The sequence below is a fragment of the Podarcis tiliguerta genome, assembly GCF_965153285.1.
Source record: "Podarcis tiliguerta genome assembly, chromosome: 12".
Classification (NCBI taxonomy): Eukaryota; Metazoa; Chordata; class Lepidosauria; order Squamata; family Lacertidae; genus Podarcis; species Podarcis tiliguerta.
In genome coordinates this window covers 47,928,546-47,952,921 of record NC_139545.1, presented here as the reverse complement: position 1 = coordinate 47,952,921, position 24,376 = coordinate 47,928,546, and the positions used below count along the sequence as shown (strand labels likewise).

Here is a 24,376-nt window from a genome sequence, read left to right as displayed (position 1 = left end):
GCACTGTTTGGTTTTGGGGGAATCAGATACAATTGCTTAGTTTCCAATCCAAGCAGCAGCAACAACAACAACATACCCCAGCAACACAACTATCTAACCCAGAGCTCATCTCCTCCACGGGGAGCACAGCCTGCAGAGGGTGCAGGGCTGGATTAACCAATAAACAAGACAAGACCGTGCTTAGGGCATCAAGGGAAGGGGGGGGTACCAAAGAAATTTTCCATTGCCAGATTTTTAACATTAATGGTCTCAAAGTGCTCAGCTGAGCCTTCGTTTTCTCATATGAACTATATTAAAAATCCCAATCAAACAGCTATGTAACAAGACAGGCTTTATCTCTACTAAGTATAGAATCAGATGTGTTACGTATGATTAGTTTTGAGGATCTGATAAAAGACTTTGCAATTATAAAAAGTAGGATAAAAACTTTTCTAATATAAGCAAAGTGAAAGTATAGAAAAATAAACATTACTTTCCATCTTACTGTAGGTTTCATTTCATTTAAAGAAATGAAAGTTTATTTTACGGTTTATTATTGTTTATATTTTGAATTAGTTCTATTTGGGGGCACCCAAACCTTTTCAGTACTTAGGGCTTCTAAGGGTCTTAATCTTGCGTGGGAGGGCAATTTTGGGGAGGGCGATTTTTAGGGTACAAACAGCAAGAAAGCGGAGGTATTTTGTTTAAAAATAAAAAAGCCTCAAAGTATTTTTAATAAGCCTCAAGGGAGACCCTCGCCTAGTGCTAAACCCCAACTCAAGCTGTGAAGCTCATCGGGTGACCTTGAGCCCAGCCATTTTCTCTCTGCCCATCTCTACCTCACAGGATTATTGTGGTAACAGAAGAGGGAGGACGAAGAGGAGCCAACCCATTTACTCGCTGAAAGCAGAAAACATATCTACCTAGTCGATAGATAGATATCTACCTAGTCGATAGATAGATAGATAGATAGATAGATAGATAGATAGATAGATAGATAGATAGATAGATAGATAGATAGACAGATAGATAGATAGATAGACAGATAGATAGATAGATATGGAAACCGAAGTCTCCCATAGTTATAAACACGAGAGAACTGCGTGGGCGGGAGGGGGCGCTGCGCAAGGCCCGCCAACTGGCAGTTGGGGATGGAACGTTCCGTGCGGAGCGAACCCGCCTCGCGCCACGGCACGTCGCGAGCGCGCCCTTCGGACACCCGTCCCCGTCCCTCCCCCTCCCCGCGGGAAGCGCCACCTCACCCAACCCCTGTTCCCGCCCTGTCAGCGCGCGAGCTGTCAGTTGAGGGCGGGCGAGTGGTGTGTCCCCGACGTCATATGGGCCGCCTGCCTCCCATTGGCTGGAGCGGCCTCACCAGACTGAAATGTTGTTCTCGGGGCTACCCAGGAAAGCTCCCTGTCGGCTTCCCCCCGCCCCTTCGGCCGCCGCCGCCGCCGCCGATACAGTCGTCAGCGCCGCGGCGCCCCCTCCCGCGGAGAGAGGCGAGGGAGGGCTCTGGCGCGGCCGGCCCTGCGGCTGCGGGTAGGTCGGCTGCGAGTAACGTGACTTCGGGGCTCGCCGCTTTATAAGCCTTTCAGCCAGGCGCTGGTGGCGCGCGAGCGGGGAGAAGGGAGGGACCTGTGCGGCTGAGGGAGACGGAGCCCGGCTGAGCAGGTAAGGCAGGCGGGCGGGCGGGAGCGAGGGGAAGGGGGGGGCTGCCACCCCCGCCTGCCCGCTTCATGGAGGCGGCTGCGGGTGCCTTGAGGACCGTAAGTCCCAGGCACGGAGCCTCCCTATACAGGGGGAGTCTATCTCCGGGCGGTAGGTGCTGACGGGGCCGGGCAACCAATGGGGGGGGGGGGGAGGTTATGGCGGGGATGGGGGAAGGAGAGAAATGGCTGCGGCCTTCGTTCCTCTTTGGTGGTCTTCTCACCGGGGAGCGCGGGTGGCGGCGTTGGGGATCAAAGCTGGGCTGCATTGCTCCTCCAGCCCCTTTGCTGCGTTTTCGCCGCTGCCCCTGCAGGGGGAGGGACACCCAACAAGTAGGAGACGCGAGCACGCAGCCCTATCTCTCGCCCCCTCCCGTATTTGTTCTCTGTGCCTTGCACAAAAAGAAAGGCAGGCGCCCTTTTGCAGTAAAAGAATCGGCGGTCATCTAGCCTGGGGCCGCTGCCGGAGGAGAAGGAAGGTGGGAAATGCTCCCCTCGTTTTGATCCCGTCTAGGCGGATCCTCGAAGCAGTAGTGAGCCCCAGATGTTGCTGTGTGGAAGATAAAAGCTTGCCAGCACCTTCCCCACCTTGGTTGGTTGCAACAGGCATATCCTATGAAGGTGTTATGTATCTGTAGGAGCCGGGGAAAGGCTAGGCAGGGTGGGTTTGGGAGTACTTGCACACACAAATCATCACATAGGCAGCAAACTTGGCAAAAGGCCTGGGATGGCCACGTGTCATGTATGATTTAGTTGAGATTCCTGCATTGCAGAAGATTGGATTAGATGACCCTCCCTCAGGGTCTCTTCCAGCTCTACAATTCTATGATTCTGTTCTTTGTCTGTTTCCTTGGAAGCAGCTGTCATGGACTTCAGTGGGTCTTTCTTTTAAGTATGCATGCATAGGATTGTAAGGGATGATGGAAGGGATGTGTGAATCTCCAGCACTTGGGAATTTTGACCCTGTTGTCATTATTTTACAGGTGAAGATCTAAGAGTTCTCCAAAAAGAATGGGTAGCGGGTACTTAAGTCCTCCCCAAGTGTTTTCAATAAATGGGGATGGAAGATCTAATAGATACTTGAAAAACCTAACACAAGGGTAGAGGATAGAGCATAGAGCAACTATCAGTTGCTCCTGATAGGCATTCAATACTCCTAGCTTTCTGAAAGGTTAGTTTCTCTCTGGTGAAATCTTCCCAGGAATGAAAGCAGTGTAGGAATGCTTGCACTTTTGGTTTGGGTTGCACCCAGCTCTCATATGTGGGAAAGAGAATGGTCAGGCTATTGATTCTAGAGAAAAATTGGACCTGTTGCCCTCCAGCAGTAGGAGATCCCTGGAAGCAGTTCAATTCAAGTAATCCCTCCCAGGGCAGGGGACTGTAGCAGAAATAACTTTAGCTTCAGGTGGAGAAAGATTAATATCCAGTTGATAAAACTTTTCACTAAAATAATTTCCAGGGGCAGGCATGTTAGCTGCAGCAACAACAGCAGTCTTTTGACATCTTAAAGACTAACATATTTTATAATAAAATTTTAGTCTTTAAGGTGTAGCAAAGCTGCTTTCTTTTAAAAGAAAGCAGTATTGGAAGCCGCTGCTCAAACACCAAAAGGAAGATCCTAGCAAGTTCCAATAGGCACGTGGACGTCTTAACAGCAGTATAGGTAGTCTGTTAAAGGTTTTCCTAGATCAGGGCATTGTCTTCATATTGTGTCTATACAAATAACAAGGGTTGCTTGTAGCTTTGTATAAATTGCTATGCAAGCAATAGGTTTTTATAAAGCAAAATGTGTTATTTTGATCATCTAGCATGTCTAGTTTTATAACATCAGAATGGATTCTGGATCATGTATGTAATGAATGCTCTTTTGAGGCACTTCAAAGTTTTCTCTCCTGAATTGGAAGGGCCAACTCACTGGAGATGTTAGTAATCTGCTAGAGGGGGAAATTGAAATTGTGAACTCTTTAGCTATTAGACCAAGCCACTGAAAATCTGTATTATAAGTATTGATTAACTGTCCCAGGTCACTGATGCTGGGACAGCTTGGTGTTACTCTCTTAATATGTATAAGAATCTAAAGGATCCAGTATTTTTGTCACTATATAAGCATCACTGTTTGTATGACAATTGACAACTTCATGTGCAATGTCTGAAAACATGCTATTATATGCTTATTTATAATATTGTCATGGTGTAGGGGCATGTTTAAAGCTCTAGGTAGATGTTCCTACCCTTCCTTTTAAGAAGGGTCCCCTGTCCCGTTCTCATTTTATCATTGAAACAGCTTTATGTGATAGGTTGGACTGTGAGAGGGTGACTGGCCTAAGGTCACACTTTGAGCTTCGTGGCTGAGTGGGGATTTGAACCTGTTTTTCCTCAGTCTGGTCAAACGCTCCAGCCATTACATATACTGTTGCTTAGAATGTTTTGCAATAGTAATAGTAATGCCAAGCAATACAGCATTTTCAGTGTTCAGAATGACAGTTGCATACATTATGAGAACAATCCTTACAATGATCCTGCATGGTAAACAAGCATTATCCCAACACCATGGGATGAGAACTGAGAGTTCTTTCCTTAAGGTTACCTTGTGAATCATGACTGAGATATCACTTAAATCAATGACCTCCTAGGTTGCAACTCATTCTCTTAGTTACTGTGCTATATTAACTACAGTGTATCCTATCCATCAGTGGAGTATTACCAATATTCAAAAATTGTCTTGGGCTTCCATACCTCACCTGGAAGTGAACTCTTTAACTATTCTCTAGTGTCCAAAGCAAGGCTATAGAATATTCTTACTTCCTAAAGTACTGAAGATGACCATAGGATTGTTGGGTTTTCTTCATATGTTTTTCTGACCCTGACTTCTCATTTGTAAAGAAAATTTCTATATCTCATGGTAGACAAGTACAAACCATTAGTAGTTAGACGGATAAAGCACATGGCATACTTGATGGCTGGCTTTGCAGCCTAATGTTGGCACTAATAACTTCTTGATGCCCCTTTCAGAAATCTCATGGAGAAGCCTGTGTCCAGAACAGAAGATCATACTTGGAGTTGTTCCTGTACTGCCAGGAGAAGGCAGAGAACCCCCTTAGGAGGAAGTGCCACAGGGCTGGCAGCCAAAGTGGGCGAAATGTTGAGCTCATCTGTCTCGAGTTCTCCTCTAAAACTAGTGAGTCACAGCATGCGGAACCCAAGCAGCTCAAACATTGGCAGTGGCACCAGCAGCAGTTTGAACTTGAGCAGGGACGTAGTGCAACGGAGCCTGGTGCTCTTTGTCGTTGGCACTTTCCTCGCCCTGGTGCTGAACTTGCTGCAGATCCAGAGGAATGTAACACTCTTCCCCGAGGAGGTCATTTCTACAATCTTCTCCTCTGCTTGGTGGGTGCCCCCTTGCTGTGGGACAGCAGCAGGTAAGTCACCAGACTAAACTTTGGTTATTTGGGAATCGTTGTGGAAAGAAGGCATTGGCAGTTCTAGACGTTGGATTGTATTTTGTCGCTGGGTGGTATTTGAGACCCGCAACTTGCTGGGGTTTGCTTCTTCAGTCTGCTGCGCTCTTTTCAGGATTGGCCATGACTTAAGAGTCTGCATGCTTTGCTAATGCCATCTAGCTGCTGAGCAAATTGAGAGAACAATCGGATTAAGCAGAAGCATGTTGTCGTCTAGGAAAGAGCAGGGACGTATAGCAGGTTACTTCGTGGGCTGATGCTGCTTTAAGAGTTGGCACTGTGGTTAGCCCTGGAATTAGGGAAGAGTTTCCTCCAAGCTATTGTCTGTCAAAGTTTTAGCACAGGAGCTTGCATGACTCATCGCCACTCTCTGCCTTATGATTGGTTCCCTTTTGAAACTGGTGAGTCGCATGTTCTCGCTCCTATTGGTTGCCTGCCTGAACATGCCACATACTTGAATCAAAAACAAGGAAGTCACATGTTGCGGCGGCAGCAGAGGATGGGAAGTGAAGCTTGGCTAGCTGCCTGTTCTGAGAGCAGCTGCAGCAGCTTCATTTGCCAGCAGAAATGTAAGGGGATTTCCTCCTGCACCGCCCCCCTGCAAAAGCTGTAGCATACCTAGGACAAAACGCTGAGTTAAAATAGAAATCTATTTTGTTATATAAAGAAGCAGAACAAATAGCTGAATGTTAAACAACTCCTGCTGCTTAACTACACAGTGGATTCAAATGGCACTATAGGGGAGCATTAAAACACAGCTGTATTCTATTAAGTAGAATGTTGCAATGCTTGGCAGAAATGTTTGAAGTGTAAACATGAATCTTTATGTTGGTAAAACTTTTGAAGAGAGCAACACAGAAAAGAGATGAAGGAGAAAAGCCTACATTTATCAAGCTACGCCAAAAATTCATCATGTCATGGATGCTTTAGCTGATATTCCTGCATTGCAGGAAGTTGGACTTGATGACCTTTGGGGTCCCTTCCAACTCTGCAGTTCTATGATTTTTAATGCAATGAAGGTTTAACCCAATCTCAGAACCATACTGGCTACTGCCATTCCTTTTGACTACTGTCTGAATTCGAGATGTTATTTTCTGGCAACATAAAATTTAGTTTTCAAATAAGTTTCTGCATTACAAAAAAGAGCTCTTGCCAGTGCAGGGTGGCACCTGCCCCTTTGGCTGCAGGTGTTTCCCTAGAGCAGGATATATATGTATGTGTTTCTCAAAACGGGTGGCTTCAGTTTTAGCCACCTCTCTGCATCATGAGTAAAGCAGTGAACTTCAGATATGCTACACAGAAACAGCCAGTGTTTGTCCCATAGTAATGTGTGTCCCCTGAAATGAAACAAAACCAAGTTTTAGCCCAGGTGTTGCCAACCTAAGGCCCATGGGCTGGAAGTGGCCCACAGAGGGCATTTAACCGGCCCACGAGCCACCCCCGAACCAAGCCACCTGCTCAGTGAGCCCCCATGTGCTGCGCTAAACTAGCGCAACGCGGGGACTATTCTGAGGCACCAGAAATCGCTTCTGCGCAGGCTTGATATTCGGCATCTGGGCATGCGCAGATGTGATTTCCGGCGCTGCAGACATGCACAGATGTGATTTCCGCCATCACGCTGCGCCAGTCTGGCCCACGGAGGATCTCCAGGGGAGTGATCCAGCCCATGCCCGGTACTCCTTGCCAACCCCTGTTCTAGCCTGTATATTAACTGCTGTCACTCAGAGGCCAGTTGAAATGGACTTAACCTTTTAATATACAGTGGTACCTCAGGTTACATACACTTCAGGTTACAGACTCCGCTAACCCAGAAATAGTACCTCGGGTTAAGGACCTTGCTTCAGGATGAGAACAGAAAATGTGCTCCGGCGGTGTGGTGGCAGCAGAAGGCCCCATTAGCTAAAGTGGTGCTTCAGGTTAAGAACAGTTTCAGGTTAAGAACGGACCTCCGGAACAAATTAAGTTCTTAACCCAAGGTACCACAGTACTCCTGTTGTTGTAACTAAACATGTAGAGCAATAGTTCTGTCTGGCATTAAGAGTTTCCAGCCCAGCATCAGTTGGCCATGTTGATAAGGAAACTCTTCATACTGGGGAAAAATACTGGGGGAAAATAGCTTTATGTGTGGCAGTGAGTGGGAACCAAGTCACCAGATGAGGCTATTTAAGCAGCTGCTGTGTGTGTTGGCAGCTTACCAGGTAGTATTGGGCTCCAACTTCCATCAGCTTTACTCAGCATGGCCAGTGATCAAGGATGTTGGGAGGTGGAGTTGATCAACATTTGGAGGGCCACACATTAGGCACCCCTGGTGTACACTGTACTGTAACAATCTGAATGATTGGAAGCAACTTATGCTAATAAAAACTGGCTGGTTGCTCTAGAATGCATTCTTCAGTGGTGCCTACAGCCAATAGTTTACCTGTTAACTAGCAAAAGTGCTGTGGAAGTCAAATGCCTGAACTTTGAATTTTTAAAAAATTCAGTAGTACTTAAATGTGTTCCATGTGGATATATTTTTCAGAGGAAGGGAGGATGTGTGTGAAATATCTCTAATAAAAAGTCAGAAGAAATTTGGGCTCTTGGTCTAGGCAGCTAATTATTACTGTTAAAATATTGATTCTGCTTCTACCTGAGGCTTACATTTTCTACCAAGGAACAGAAACAAACTTCTTTTGTGGTGTAGTGGTTAAGAGCGGTAGTCTCGTAATCTGGGGAACCGGGTTCGCGTCTCCGCTTCTCCACATGCTGCTGCTGGGTGACCTTGGGCTAGTCACACTTCTCTGAAGTCTCTCAGCCCCACTCCCCTCGCAGAGTGTTTGTTGTGGGGGAGGAAGGGAAAGGAGAATGTTAGTCGCTTTGAGACTCCTTAAAGGAAGTGAAAGGCGGGATATCAAATCCAAACTCTTCTTCTTTTTCATAAGCAGTGTAGTATATACAGGAAGAAATGAGTTCCTTTTGTAACTTTTTGTAACTTTAAGATTCATACATGTTCCACCATAGTCCCACATCTTGAAGCATAACATAAGAATATGTGAAACACTATACAATTTGTGAAATATCATTAGCAGACACAACAGTAGGGAAAATGGGTTCTAGTCTGCATAAGACTTTGGCATGTGCTGAATAGATTTATATTTACAACAGCTTGGATATTAAAAGTGTATGAACAATTTCTCCTTTTTCTTTTACAGCTGTTATTGGACTGCTGTATCCCTGCATTGACAGTCATCTTGGTGAGCCTCACAAATTCAAGCGAGAATGGGCCAGTGTTATGCGGTGTATAGCAGTCTTTGTCGGCATTAACCATGCAAGTGCTGTATCCTTAGAATGATGTGATTAATGCCCATATCTGGTGTAATTATAATGGAATTTATTTTTAAAGTTCTTGTCAGTCTATACTTGACCAACTTCAACCGAGATGTGGGGAAATTCAGCATGAATGTGGAGAAATGACTGCTTTTTGAAATCCTTATTTCTGGACTTGTGCCTCTAGAATAGTCACTTGAAATGGATTGTGTGTCTCACAGCAACGTCCTGTACTAGGAAATGCTTTGAAGGATCTGGGATAAGGCTTCTTGGACTGGCACAAAGAAACCACTTGTCTGCCCATAGTGAGACAAGGGCTTGATAGTGGCAAGTAGGACATTGCTGATTGTATCAGCTTCATTTGCTGTTCTTAGGGCTGCAGCTGCTGTTAACACAAATTTCTCCACTAAGGTAGCTAAAAGGTCCTGAGGATTAGGGTGGTTTATAAGACACATAAAAAGTTAGTAGTGCTGCGAGTAAAAGGAGATTTAAAATAAAAGAGCAGGTGGTAGCCAACTAAATTTTACTCAGAGTAGACCCATTGAGTAATCCTTTCCATTAGTTACTCAGATGAGACCCTATGTTAAGTGTGTCCATTAATTTCAAGTGGGTTTACTCAGAGTAAAACTTAAGTTTGCTACAGCCCAGCCTGTTTAACAGAATAACAGATCTGGGATGTTGGGATAGAATTAGATTGTGTCACAGACTCCACTCAGTCGGTGGTCTGAATTTTTCACACACACAAATCCTCACTTGTTAGTAGAGTCGAGTAGGGCACATGCATGAATATGTAGCAATTGCCTTTTTCTCAAATAAAGTTTGTTAGTGTTTTTGCACTAGCTTCTCCTTCAGATATGTCCCAGGAGTTCACTTTGAATTTCATTACAAGAAAATTAGCACCTTATTTGAAGAATAATATTAATTTACTTGCAATGGTCCTCATTATATCTTGACAGAAGCTGTGGGAAAAATTGTCCCCTGCAGGCTAATGGTACCCATTTGCTACTTTTGACCCTTGCCTGAAGTGATTTTTGCATTTGTATACTGCATACAGGTATACATGTGCAAAAGAGGAATGTATGCAACACAAGAGACAAAATGTGAAAGGGGTGATGGTGTAGACACCATCTAACAGCACTGAAGCAGAAAACTAACTCTGGCTGTGTCTGAAGATTATTATGATGAGCAAGAAGAAACTTGCCAGACTTCAAGGCTGCAGAATTTTCCTTAACTTTCTTCTTAGAAATTGGATTTTGCAAACAACATCCAACTCTCCTTGACCCTGGCAGCTTTGTCACTGGGTCTCTGGTGGACATTTGATCGTTCAAGAAGTGGTCTTGGTCTTGGAATTACAATAGCTTTTGTAGCTACTCTGATTACACAGTTCCTTGTCTATAATGGAGTTTATCAGTAAGTATCCCATCTTGTGACTTTAAATTGTCTAACTATTTTAAAGTAAAAATTAGTTAAGTTTGACTTGCATTCTTAAGCAAAAGGTGTGTGCCCACTCTGCTGCTAAAAAATGAGAGTTATAAGCCACTCTCTCTTAACGATAGTGTGCTGCTGCCTTGTACAAGATTACAATGTCTTTATGCTAAGTGGTTGGATCACTTTAAGCTTGATTCTAGGTGTGTTCCATTGAGAAAATAGGAAAGAGACGTTTGTGCAGAGAAGACATGAATTGTTCAATTTCTATCCCTCTAAGCATTCTGTAAGCTTTCCCTATTTACACAGCATGAGACGTTTAATCCCTTTCATCACCCCTGTGGTAATAATACAGGATGTGACTGTACAAATAGAACTGTATCTTCTACAATCAGATATTTAATTCTGCTGACAAAATGTAAGATGGCAATATCGAAATTCACAGAACTACCACTTGTTCCAGCATAGCTAAGTGTTCATATTAAAAGACAAACCTTGTTGCACAGATATTACAACTGCAGGCATGTCTGACTTTCTTATATCTTTCTTCAGGTATACATCCCCAGATTTCCTTTACATCCGATCCTGGTTACCATGCATATTTTTCTCGGGAGGTGTGACTGTAGGAAACATAGGACGGCAGCTAGCTATGGTAATTATCATACAATCTGTGTCAGGGCCATTCTGTGTCTTCCCCATTCTCCTGGAAGTCCCAACTGCTGGTGCAGGTTTAGCTTGTTTACAAGAATGCAGCTAAGTTTCAGCTTATGTTAAACATTAAACTGCAATAACACTTTTGGTTTTGACCACAGGGTGTTCCTGAGAAGCCTCACAGTGACTAAATATTTGGATCTGCACTGAAGGCAGGCGAAGATCAGTTCTTGAATCTGAACTAGAATTTTTTTCTTCTTGAATAACCTGCGTGAGCTTCCTGCGCAAATGACTGGTGAAAAGATGCTTATTCACCTTAGAGCGGCCAAGAGGTTACCTTGATGTTTTTTCCTAGAAGCCTCTGGGTTTGACTGTTCTGTGGGAGAAGTCAGTACAGACATAATGCATAGCAAGTCCATGCTTGGTGGCCATTCTCTCAAGTGCTAGGTTCCTGTTGGAAGTCATTGAACCAGCTGCCATATTTCAAATCCTTGAAACAAAACTTATAATTACAAGCTTTGTACAAGTGCCCAAAGAAAGTTGGTTGGTGCTGAAAGGTGGAGTACATGGATGGGTTTAATAGGAATAGTATTTATCAAAATATCCTTTTAACATAGGGTTGCCTTAAAATGAAGGCGATTAGAGTAAAAGGTACAATCCTTCAGATGTTGTACGAAGGAATAACTATAGGCACAAATCACAGTTCCTTTGGAAAACATTCTTTGCTTTCTCCACTGAAATAAAGGAGAGAGGTGTAAGGAACTCTACCTATTTCAGTGTGCTTTGCACAGGAGTACTTATCCGAAGTGCTTTGATTTGTGGTTTTTGAAAACCTGTTCTCCTTGGAAGTGGGAAGCAAACTATCTTGCAGACAGAAAAGCAATAGGTCTGTCAGCTGCTTATCAAACTGATAGCGTGGTCCCTTACCACTTCCCTGCTATTGGATACACACAGCCAAAATTGATTTTTGCTCAGTAATGTATGTCACTGCAACTCTGTTGGGCAGGCCCTCAAGTGACTTTACTGATAAGCCTGTCCTCGGAGTGTTACACCAGCCTAAGAGGAGGGCATTCCTATGTGATTCCTGTTAAACTATATAGCAACTGGACTAGTTTCAGGGCCCAAGCAGTAGAGGCCATGACAGGTGCAGAGCAGGCCAACAGTGTTACTTAAGGCTTATCTTAAATGATTGTTGCTTTACAGTGTGTTTTGGAGCAGATCACTGCTTAGTGTTTGTTTTTCGCAACCCTATAGAACTTGCAATCTGTGATTGCCTTGTAAGGAAGAGTGCTTGTCACTACAATACACATTGGGTGTTTCTTAGTAGTTTCATGGTGAGCACAATATTCATTCAAATAATATAGACAACAGCTGACCTAATGTAAAGTGCAATGTACAGTTGAGAGAAATCTGAGCCTTGTTGTCTCCTCTTTAGTATTTCTTGGTGATATTGAAGAAGAGTTTTGAACTCATTTCAATGCTGCATGGAGGCAAAAATCAGCAATAATTTATCTAGTAATGCTAGTTTGTATCGTCTACTAAACCCTGGTCTTAAAAGAAATACTCCAGTCTTGTAGATATGGTGTACAACTGGAACTCTTACTGACTATTTTTCTGTAATAGGCAGTTAGACGTTCTTCTGTTTTAGCTTCTTGCGGCTTCCCATTTGTTTAGGTTCTAAACTGAGTCTAAAAAAACCCTTCCTCCAGTTTATGTTCAAGGAAACCTCCTCAAAAGCAGTGTTTCTCAAACTGCTTGAACTCTGGTCTCTTTCTTAATTGTCTGCACCTTCCAGGTCCCCCAACCTACTGATAGCCCTTTGATCTTTGGTATGTGGGTGCACAGAATCCTTGCACACAGCAATATAGATGCATCTTGTTGCTGTGGTTCTAAGGTTCTGTGATTGGGGTAGTAATGCTGGCTTTTGAAGTGACTAAACATATTGAACTCCCTCCAAAAACCTGGTGAGGAGCTGTCTCTGTTCCAAAACTCCCATATATTGCCTACTATGTGGTAGCGTCCATGGTTACCATAGCAGTTGAGGTGACTGCCACACTATGCTCTGTTGCTGGGAGGAAAGTGGTTCTATCTGCTGCAATAGATTTTTCCCACTCTGGAATTCCTACCACCTCTGGTGTGTTGTGCCTTCTCAGGAGCATAGTTTGAGAATCATTGTCCAAAAACCCTAGGGATGCTTAGAAATTAACTTCAGGGGCTTATGGGTTTGTAAAAGCCTACTGCAAAGGAAAAGCAAGATTTTCAAGCTCTGAAATTCTTCTCCTGATGGGATTAAAATCCAAGCTAGAGGAGAATTGTTTTCATATTTCCACTAGCCCTTACAGTGCAGCATTCCTCCAGAGAGCTACACCTTTCATAGTCCCCTTGCACACTGCAATCAGATATACAAGATGACAGAGGGAGGGAGGTAAGGGAACAACTTTCCCATCTCGTTGCACACAGGAGTTCATTTCAGATCATCTTGTAGGTGAGCTAAGGAGTGCTCATTCAACTCTATCGGAAATATTTTTGGAAAATGCTAAAAAATGTTAGTGGTTTCTTTGTTCTTAAACGGGAGATAGGGAAGACTTGAAAGCAGTAAGGTACAAACTACACTGAAGGACTTTTATTACAGTCTGTGGTATTGCTGAATAATAAATTGCAGCCTTTATTGGTTTTTAAAAGGTTTGGGAAAACCGTTTCTTTACCAATCTAAACAGTCCAATAATGTTTCACAAGTGAATATACCCAAGTGAAAATGTATCTGCAAGACAAAAGCCACCGTATTCTCTAAGTTTAGTTTGAGATACTGTGGCACAGGAGGCAAATAACTACTTTTCCATGTCAACACCTTAGTACCCCATGTAACTAAAGAGGACAATTGTAACTGTAAATATGTAATCATGAAATCAATAAGTATTTTATTTGTAAATTGGTGTTTTGACAAGACAGCCAAAATATACACTAGAAGTTCAATCTTGCCAATACTTGTAAGTATCTGAACCAAAGTGATCAGAATTTGTGTTATATGGAAAAATATGCGTTGGGGGAGAATTGCACTATTCTGGGTTGGAATCCTTTGATTCTCAGACTCAGTAGTTTTTTTCAACAATGTGTGTGAGTGGTGGTTTTTTTTAAAAAAAAATTAAAGGTTTCAAACAACCATTTCTGTCTCTTGTTTACTTAGATATTATAATCCTTTTGAATGACAGCAATGAATGATCTGACTGGGGAAAGTGCTAAAACCTTAAATAAGTTGTCTCAAACACTTCATTTTAACTGCCTTTTCAGCTGTGAAGAGGCAGGTAGCTCCTCAATTAGCATTCTATCAAGCTATCTAATGGCATGCTCTACATCTTTATCCAAATTGAGGCAATTTAGTTACGTACAAATTTCTTACTCAATGCCCAAGGACAGTCTTTCTATCTCGTATTGGCATCTAACTTGCGTACAGTGGTACCTCGGTTTAAGAACAGTCCTGTTTACAAACAATTTGGTTTACGAACTCCGCAAATCTGGAAGTAGTGTCGAGGAAGAGTCCATGGAGGCTATTTTCCTTATGGAAGCAAGCTTCGTGTCTCACCAGGCTAAATAATCCAGTGGTGCTGGCTGCCAGGTATCTGCCTAAATAGCATCTTTCTGAGTTAGCTATTCTTGCTCCATCAGCTAGGAGCACCATACTGCCATTACTTAAAGAGGACTGGCTTTCTTGAAGAGCTAGGAAGAAAACTCACTTTCCACCGCTGTTGGAAAGAAGTTTTATATTCAAGTGCTGATGGAGGCCAGTGGACACAAGAAGCAAACATAGGTAACTAAGTTTGAACATATACACACTAGCTATGGCAACAAATGCTGTAGACCAGGTATAGAAAAGGCTATAGCCTTCCTAACTGAATACTTTAAGGAAACAGTAGGCCAAGGCCAGATGTCCTAACCAATACCAGTCTCCAGTGGGAGGAACCTGTGGCCCTCAGTTGTAGGACTGCTGTTACCATTTCTGATCATTGGCTCTGCTGCCAGGGGCTGCTTGAAGATGTAGCCCAGCAATATCTAGATGATTGTGTCCCTGAGGAAAACCAGCCTTAAGCTGATTCTTTCTAGCCTGTCCGTCTTGGTTTTGTCAAATACTTTTTACACCCTGAAAAGCATTTGTTGTTTATGAAGTTCACAACTGGTGTGTTTATGAACTTAAAAACCTTAGTCGACATACAGAGCTTTGTCCTTGAACAACACCTCTTAAAGGGCAACCCAACAAAATGTATTCTGGCCTCAGTGCTGTTATCTCATTCCCATTCTGAAGAATATTGTAATAGCCTGTGGATATCATCCCCTTCTGACTGAGCAACTGAAATGGTATGCCCTGCAGTTTCTTAGATTTGCCTGTAGGGTTAACTTGATAAAAATGAAGGGAAACCTTTTGTCATGATCATTCTAATGTTTCTTCAGCTTGCAAGAGCTCCCTCTGGTGACTAATTGAGTCCATTGTCAGCTTGAAACATCTACAGAGAGTCTGATCCGTGCAAAAGTTCTTCATTCCCAAAATATAAAGGGAATGCTTGCTTTAATACAGTTAACCATGCAGAGTCCTTTTCAATCTTTCTAGGCTTCCTGTTCAATATAAAGCTTTCTCCATTCTAGAGAATGTTTAACCTGTTGGATTCTTGTCTCCCGCATAGCTGTTTGAAACAGAGAAAGTGCAGTAAAGAAGGGGAAATGGCAGTTCATTAGGATCCTAGGGCTTCCTGTCACCTGGTGCCCAAAGAACTCATACAAAATCTGTCTTCTGCAAAGCACACAATGCTAATCCCTTTATTTTTCAACCAAATGGCTCAGACAAAAACATACTATCATGAAAACCTCAAGTATGAATAGCTTTTCTCCCCTCTTTCTCTCTCAGGACCACCAAACTACTCAAATGTCAATGTTTACAATAAAACATGAAATGAAGGGGGGGGATTCCTAGCTGTATATAACCTAATACTTCCATGCTATAGAGATGAGAGAAGGAGTATTGTGGTGTGACAGAGCCAGGGTGGCATAGTGTTTAGAATGTTGGACTAGGACCTGGGTTCAAATCCCTGCTCTGCCATGAAATACACTGGGGGACCTTGGGCCAGGCACTGCCTCCAAGCCTAAGCTACCTAGAATCATAGAATCATAGAGTTGGAAGAGACCACAAGGGCCATCGAGTCCAACCCCCTGCCAAGCAGGAAACACCATCAGAGCACTCCTGACATATGGTTGTCAAGCCTCTGCTTAAAGACCTCCAAAGAAGGAGACTCCACCACACTCCTTGGCAGCAAATTCCACTGTCGAACAGCTCTTACTGTCAGGAAGTTCTTCCTAATGTTTAGGTGGAATCTTCTTTCTTGTAGTTTGGATCCATTGCTCCGTGTCCGCTTCTCTGGAGCAGCAGAAAACAACCTTTCTCCCTCCTCTATTTGACATCCTTTTATATATTTGAACATGGCTATCATATCACCCCTTAACCTCCTCTTCTCCAGGCTAAACATGCCCAGCTCCCTTAGCCGTTCCTCATAAGGCATCGTTTCCAGGCCTTTGACCATTTTGGTTGCCCTCCTCTGGACACGTTCCAGTTTGTCAGTGTCCTTCTTGAACTGTGGTGCCCAGAACTGGACACAGTACTCCAGAGCAGAATACAGTGGCACTATTACTTCCCTTGATCTAGATGCTATACTCCTATTGATGCATCCCAGAATTGCCTCACAGACTTCTTGTGAGGATAATGTAGGGAGGCCCAATTGTGCTGTGCTGAAGGGATGTACCTGCTGACGACCCCAATGCCCTTTGGCCTGGTGGTGCAGAAGTCACTGTGAGGACTGGATTAGTCTCCCTTCACCTTTGCTGCATATCAGCAGCTGAACCGAGCCCAGCCCTAACTGAGCAATCTGTTGGCCTGTCTGAAAAGTCTGGTTTTGAAATTAATTGCAAGTCATTGTGTACAGGTATATTACTTTAGCCCATAAAGGGGGGAAATAGCTGCTTATTTCAAAGCCTGAAAGCAAGGGGGCTTTACCTTGGAGACACAGGTAAAGAAGAATCTGGCAGATGTTGTACCTGCTGACTAAATGCGTTTTAACGGAGGCCGTCTGGAAGCAGAAGCTTCAATAGAAAGAAGTGAATAGCAAACATCTGGGAAAGATTACAAAAGGGAAAGATTTATTCTGTACTGAGGCTGCTAATGGGTGGGGACTACCAGGGGAGAAAAAATTAATTGCTTCAGTAACTGAATGAAAAATTAAGTTTACTTCTACTTTGGGCTCTGGAAAAAAATTAAATGTTTGCATATTCTTCTCTGATCTTTCTTGGATCCAGAGGAAATGTGTCTTGCTTCATTGTACTGGTCAGTTGGAGAAGCAGCTTAAACACCTGGAGTGGGGAAGGAAAATGTTTAATCTCCAGTATTCCTGAGCTGCCTCTCCAAAGGCATCACATGAGCCCCAAACATCCTAGAGGGAAATGGGCCTGCGCCACCAAGGGCATCAACCTGATTTCTGGTGTCACTTTTAGCACCTGGCAAACACCTCCTGCTATCCTGTGGTGGTTTCAGCTTACTGGCAAATTATAGAAATATAAATACCACCAAGCAAACAGCTGCTCACATAGGAATTCAGACAATATTCCCAAACACATCAAAGGGTGTCCCAGAGCTACTAACCAAACTTCATTATAGGCCTATCAGCTGTTTGTCAATGGCTTCAGAGAACAGAAGTAGGAACTGTGAGACAGCCCCCCATTATTGCTTAAAGTGGGATGAAGTGAACCATGGAAATGGTTAACAGATACTCTCCACCTGTTACTTTTTGGCTTTATTTCTTGACTTTGTACCACTGGGTAGACCAGTGGTAGGGAAGCTATGCTATTGTATGCCAACTCTCATCATTCCCAGAGAAGGGGATAAAACTTGGGTTGACTAGATGGATCCAGGGGGATGCTTCATTTGAGAAGGGAGCAGTACAATCTCCCTTGAAGGAGGCAGTCATGCACCCCCTCCTTAAGTAGACTTCCTTGTGAGTTAGGAACCTGGCCCTTGATCTGTAAAGGTTTCTCCATCCCTGGTATATGGCATTTGGATGGTTCTGGGTAATGGTCATGGCTATAGCCCTAAAGAGAGCAGTCCTCCTTGACTGCAAGGAGGTCAAGATCTTACCAAGAAGAATGATTCCTACTGCATGGCTGGGCTCTTTTCTCCGCAACCACATGACAAAAAGGACTGAGTGCCTCAAGAGCACAAAAGCCACTGGTTGCCTTTCTCCAGTCATTAGGATGGTTCCTTGCTGGTTGGGGGAAGCCGTTTGCAAAAAGAGGAAGAAAAGCAAGCTGGGAAGGAGGTGCGTGTTAGAAAATTTCCATGAAGCTCCTCAGGAAATGGTCCCCCATGGATATTTTTAGAAAAACAAAATCAGGCAATCTGCTAACGAATATACGACTCCAAATTCCAGTGCCTAATTAATCAGAAGCCAGTGTAGCTAATAATGATGGGAGGGTGGGGCACAACATCATTCTAATTAATCAGCCTGGAAATGAACATTTCAGCTCTGGGAAGAGGAGGGGGTGCTGCTGCTGCTGCTGCTGCTTCCCTACAGCTTCCAAACATCATTCTCTCCCCCCCCCCCCCCAAGTTAAGGTAATATGAGTTCCGCTCCAGAAGATTTCCCCAGGTGGTCAGTGGTGGGTTCCCTCCTAAGAAGGCCACGGTGGGGATTTTCCAGATCACCTTCCTTCTTTAAGGAACAGCTAAATGTGAAAGGGGAGAAGTTCATTTAAATGTGATCATTTCCCCAGAAGGCCCTAACAATTGCCTTTGAGCATCTCTCATAGACTTCTGAATGGGGTTCATGGAGCTGAAATGAATTTATACCCTGCTTTGTCCTTTATAAAGGTTGATACCAAAAAAAATCCAGGTGCTTGAATGTTCTTTGAATGTTTTCACAATATTGGTTATCAGTATCATCATGTTTGATTTCACTATCTGATACCTGGCAGTTGATAGTTTACATTATTTGACTGTTGTTATGAAATGGTGTTTAATATTCTATTTTTTATTCAGCAAAGTGCATACCAAAAAAGAATTCAAGAAGGGGTGGGGATAAATTATAGAGGAGCTGATAAAAAATGAAAATGAGTTGATTAATAAACCTGGAAAGGACACAATAAAACGTAACATAAAAATGTTACAGGCACAATTTTCAATGTTAGTGAACAAAGAAACTGAGTGGAAAATTAAAAGGTTGAAACAAAGAATTTTTGAATTTGTAAATAAACCAAGGAACTTGCTTGCTTGGCAATTAAAAAAGAAGCAAGGACAAAATATGATAAATAAATTGGAGGTAGAGGATAGAATAATAGATCAACCGAAGGACATTAGAAGACTATGAAAAGTAATTTACCTAAAACTGGAAAAAATGAATGATCTAAATGTACCTATAGCGATTCAAGAGATACAACAAGGGATCAAGTACTCTAAAATAGGCAAATCTCCAGGACCGGATGGCTTATCAACCAAATATTATAAAAAACTACAGGACTTTCTGATACAACCATTGAGGGAAGTAATGAAAAAGATACTGATCACAGGGGAAATTCTTGAATAATGGAAAGAGGCATATAGAACATTACTCCCAAAACAAGACACAGATTAACTTTTGGTAAAAAAATTATAGGCCAATATCTCTGCTGAATAATGACTATAAACAATTTGCCAATATTATGGCAAACTGTTTGAAAGGGGTGCTTAAAGAGTTAATTCACCATGATCAAGCCAGCTTTCTTCCTGGCCGACAGATGAAGGTTAACACAAGGAATATAACTGATATAATAGAATATATGGAGGTCAGGAATGAAAAGCAGGCAGCATTGATGTTTGTGAATGCAGAAAAGGTCTTTGACAATGTGTCTTGGAGTTTCATGAAAAAAATTATAGAGATGATGAATTTTGAGAAACCTTTTTAAGAGGAATTGATGCAATATATACAGACCAACAGGCAAGGTTATTAGTGAATAATGTAATATCAGAAATATGTAGAATTACAAAAGGGACAAGACAGGGTTGTCCCCTGTCACCATTAATGTTTATTTTAGTATTGGAGATACTGTTGAGAAATATAAGACCAGAAAAAGAAATAAAAGATGTAACAGTTGGGTGCAAAGAGCATAAACTGAGTATACCAAGGGTGTTGGATAAAATGTACAAGTTTGGACAGGTAGCAGGATTTAAGTTAAATAATTAAAAAATGAAAGTATTGGTTAAAAATATGACTGAAAAAAGTATAAATGAATTACAACTAGCAATGCAATTAACAATTTTAAAAGGGTGAAATTTTTGGGTGTATGGCTAACTTAAGAACATTAACTTGGAAAGAGATAAAGAGGAATTTGGAGATTTGGTGAAGAATGAATTTATCACTTTGGGGGGAAAATTCTGTCATAAAGATGAATGTATTGCCAAGAATGTTGTTTTTGTTTCAGACAATACCTGTGGCCAGTGGGGAGGGACACTTCAAGCAACGGCAAAAAGATATAACTAAATTTATCTGGCAAGGGAAGGAACCAATGATTAAATATAAATTATTAACAGATTATAAAGAAAGAGGGGGCTTCTCTTTGCCAGATTTAAAATTGTATTATGAGGTATCCTGTCTCTGAAGGCTAAAGGAATGGATAACTTTGAAAAGCACAGGTATTTTAGACTTTGAAGGTCATGACAATAGATTTGGATGGCATGCTGCTCATTGAAATAATATTATATGAAAATAATGTATAGATGGTACTTAACACTGATAAAACTAGCAAAGACGTATAGAACTGCTTCTAACGTAAGTTGGAAATGTAAAGAAAAAGAAGGCACTTTCTACCACATGTGGTGGACGTGCAAGGTAGCAAAAGCATTCTGGGAAATGATATATAATGAGTTGAAAAAAAATGTTTAAAATAACATTAGTGGAAAAACCAGAGGTTTTTTTGTTAGCTATTATAGGTACAGGGATTCCGAAAGAGCAGAAAAGACTATGTATGTGATGACAGCAGCAAGAATACTACTGGCCCAGAGATGGAAAGAAGACAAAGTTCCAACCAGAGAAGAATGGCTGATGAAGATGATGGACTATGCCAAAATGGCGAAATTGACCGGGAGAATCAGAGACTAGGGCGAGAAGACGTTTAGGAAAGAATGGGGGGAAATTTATAGTCTATTTAAGAGAGAATTGTAAACAGTTAAAAACTTTGGCAGGATTAGAGTAATACTTGTAAAAGACAAAATATACAGGGAAAGTTAATAATAGATACAATAAGTTGGGGGGGGGGGAGGATAAGTTGAATAAAAATAGATCGACAATGGAAACCAAAGAAGGGCAGGGGAAGTCAAGGGATTCTGAGAATCCTAAATGTAAAGGTGATTGATATGTTTAAATTGAAATTTGTTACGTAAAATTTAATTAAAATATACATTTTTAAAAAATAAAAATAAATTATGACTCAAAAGTTCCAGTGGTACCTGGTCAGATAACTCAGGTCACAGAAACAGGCTGATTCACATAGCAAAATATTTAGCTGAACTGGGCAGGGGTGTGGTGTTCTGGTGAGCAACCAAACAACTTTCTTATTTTATTATTAAGTTATTTAAAATATTTCCAGACCAGCCTTCATCCAAACAGATCCTAGGGCGGTATACAAGGGGCATGGATAAACCTGCTCATGCCATATATACAAATCCAAAACCATCATCATCAACGTTCACAATCAATTAACAACATGAGAGGCGTCAGTGACAATTAACTCAGCCATTTTAACTGCCTGGGCAAATGAAAAGCTGAAAATATTGTTATGGCAACACCACTGGTTAACTCTCTTGGGAAGGCATTCCAAAGTCAAGGTGCCACCACAGAAAAGACCCTTTGCTTTGTTACTGTGTAAAGTGCCTCCACTAAGGAAAGAACTTAGAAAAGGGCCTCAGAGATTTTGACAAGAGTGAGGATCCCATGGTTCTCCTCCAGATATGGCTGGATTTCAAATCTCATCAGCCCCAGCTGGGAGCATAGACCATCTTCAGAGATTGTGCGCTCCAGCAACATCTGTAGGACCACAGGTTTTCCACCCCTGTCAAGGATACTATGCGGCTCTGAAGGATAGTCTTTGCCATTTAAAGATAGGGCCGAGCACCTTGAATTGGACTTGGAAGTGAATAGGTGTTGTCTCCTGGATAAAGAGGGGCTGAAATTACTAGCCAACAGCAAGAAATGCCATTTTGACGCCACTCCTGCAGGTTGGGGAAGAGCTTAAGAGAGGCGAGAACGTTCTGCTTTTCTTTCTAATTAATTGGATTTTTGCGAAACGAGGTGTCATGTCGATTAGTTCAGTCAGAATAACTTTGGGGGGTAGGAGACTGAGTGGATAATTCAATGTTAGCCAAAACGAGTGTTTGTTTACTTTTTAAAGAAAACCAGCACCGGGGGGATGTTCTTTTAACAAATTCAACCTGCGTCCTCCTGACTGTACAAAATTGGACGGCGGAACCTCGCTTTAACTCGCCGGACCCGAGCCCTCTACGGAACGAGCGTGCACCTCGCCGAATGGTTTCACTCTGTTCACAACGCGACTGGGACAGAGATGGGGCAACGGGGGGAAAAGGGATCTGAAATCCAGCCGAGAAAATCAAGCGTACAGTTTGACCTTTAGACTGGCAAAAAGGAGAGGGCTACTGCTACAGATAACCCGGCTGGATGCATACAGCGGACCAAAATCTCCTTGGAAGGAGGAGACAGAGTTCCGACGCCTGTTGATGTCCATGCGCGCGCAACTCCCACCAGCCACAGCCAGGCCCAGCAGGGACCGATGGGAGTTGTAGTCCACTAACGGCTAAAAGGCCCCAGAAGGCTGGGGTGTGAGCAATGTGGCTGCACGCCTCCCTCCCTGCCGTAGTTAACCGCTGCAAGCTCAAGGCCTGGCCAAGACGCAAAATCTGGGGTGAAACTGGGTCCCAACGAATCTCCTCTGTTAAGGGATGCCAGAACCCTGGCAAGCCTCGTAGACTGGAGCACAGGCCGGGTCCTTTGCTCACGGAAGTATTTTGGGGTGCGGTTTTCTTATTTTTAGACAGCGATCCAGTGATTGCCACTCCAAATTACCGTACTTACAAAGTAAGCCCAGCCCACGCCGCCATATACTGGACATGTTTTCAATACGCATAAATACAATGCACGGCTTGTAGAGGGTTCCACGAGCGATGCAAACTAAATCCACCAACATCGCAATCCTCTGCAGGCCCCATGGAGTTCGATAGGGCTTCTTCTCAGGTTTGGTGTATAGGATTGCTGCCTAACTGCTCAACCCTACTCCGACCTGAGTAATGGGCGCGAGGGAGAGCAAGACCCTCTTGTCTGAGCGAGGGAACTGGCAGGATGTGAGGGCATCACGCGTGCAAGGCAGGGCACGGGCTTCTGCCTCCAGCCAGGCAGGCACCCCAGTGGAGGACCCGCTCCTCCCTGCAGCAAAGAGGCAGGAGCCGAGTTGCCGCCTCCTTTCTGCGGGCAGTGATGCGCCTTGGCAGCCCGCTGCCTGGGGTGACTCAGGGAAGCCATCGCTTGCTCCGCAGGCTTCTGGGTTTCTTGCTCTCTGAATGCCCGGCCGTGCATTTCTTGCGCCAAGAGCGGCGCCCCATCCAGAACTGGCCACGATCCTGATGAGTGGGAGCGGGAAGTGCTTCCTAGCTACGCAGCCACCCAGCCGCCCCCACACACTCTCTCTGCGGCTTGGCCTGCTGTTGTTGGGCCGCGCATTGTTGCAGCAGCCTTTCCCGACCCAGGACTGCTGAGCTTTGCCGACTCACTAGCTCTGACTGAAAGGCGGCGGCGAGGGAGCGAGTGAAGGGGAGAGATCGGGGGCGCGCTTGCTGCCTCCCAGCAGGGTAGACTCGTATTTTGAAAGCGCTCTTTCCCCTCTCCTCTGCTGCCGGGTGCGGCTGGATCCGAAAGGGGTCAAGTGTCACTTCCTCTCCCAGTCAATCTCCAATATTCCTTGTAATGTTTTCAAATGGACGAATTCATTACGCCGGGCCGGCTGAATAGGGAAGGGGAGCCCTCGCGATGGGCGATCAATAGCTTCCCCTAATAGTTCGTTTTGCACACTGACCTAGGAAAGGATACGGAGCTGGGGCAGGGGGGCGGGGGTGGGGAGAGACACAGAAAGAGGAGGGAGGCAGAGGCTTAGGTCACTGGGTTGCTTGGGATAATACCCCCCATCCCCAAAAGGGCCCTTTTCACTTCCCCTTTTGTATATTATAAGAACAGGGATTTTACTAAGATCAGAACTGACGGCTGAGTAGCAAACAAGCCTCGGATTAAAGCATTGCGGGAGTCAGGGCCGTCTAATTTGTTACTCCTGGAAGGGTAAGAAAAGAATCTCTCTCATGACTTATGGGTGTAGGTTGAACGTCGAGGGCTAGAAAGTTGCTGAACTGAAAGCGAAACCCTCAACCACGGGGCAGGTCCCCCCCCCCCCAACTCTCCCGTTGTCCGATGTGTTCTTCCGGACCCAATAGCCCGACCAGGTGCAGACGCAATACCGATTTGGGCAGCCGGCTTTCTCCCCAAAACAATCGCTTTTTAGCCCCTTTCTCCACTGCCCTCGGGAATGCCACTGGTGTGTCACACGCGCCTTGGATGGAAACGAGACACTTGGGCTTAACCGGGTCCTGGATCTTGGCCTCTGCGAGAAGCCGCCATAGCTAGCGAGGGAAGTGGCGCTGCTGGCGCGTAGAGCTGCAAGAACCGCAGCTGCCTGGCATGTCTTGGGCATCTGGCTCCAGTGGTTGTGACTGTATTTTAAAAGCGTCTT

General features: G+C 43.8%; 1 protein-coding gene and 1 long non-coding RNA gene across 4 annotated transcripts in view; one reads left to right on the top strand and one right to left on the bottom strand.

The window, feature by feature from the left end:
* Positions 1-1,244: 1,244 nt before the first annotated feature.
* On the top strand, positions 1,245-13,690 carry INSIG1 (insulin induced gene 1). 2 transcript variants are annotated; one of them, XM_083406740.1, is made up of 6 exons: positions 1,245-1,521; positions 4,701-5,107; positions 8,338-8,462; positions 9,696-9,862; positions 10,430-10,529; positions 10,690-13,690. In XM_083406740.1, the coding sequence occupies exons 1-6, from the start codon at positions 1,364-1,366 to the stop codon at positions 10,717-10,719; spliced, it is 987 nt and encodes a 328-aa protein (XP_083262866.1). In that variant the 5' UTR covers positions 1,245-1,363; the 3' UTR covers positions 10,720-13,690. The 2 variants fall into 2 exon arrangements, with proteins under 2 accessions (XP_083262866.1, XP_083262867.1); XM_083406741.1 differs by having other exon boundaries at positions 1,267-1,653.
* Positions 13,691-14,271: 581 nt separating this feature from the next.
* Positions 14,272-24,376, bottom strand: part of LOC310661114 — a 94,596-nt gene continuing 84,491 nt past the window's right edge. The window contains exons 4-5 of one of the 2 annotated variants that reach the window (XR_014503729.1): positions 16,249-16,915; positions 15,212-15,666 (exon numbers count right to left, since the gene is read on the bottom strand). This is a non-coding gene — a long non-coding RNA (uncharacterized lncRNA). Of the gene's footprint in view, positions 14,592-15,211; positions 15,667-16,248; positions 16,916-24,376 lie in introns of those variants that run through there. The other variant, XR_014503728.1, reaches the window with a different exon arrangement.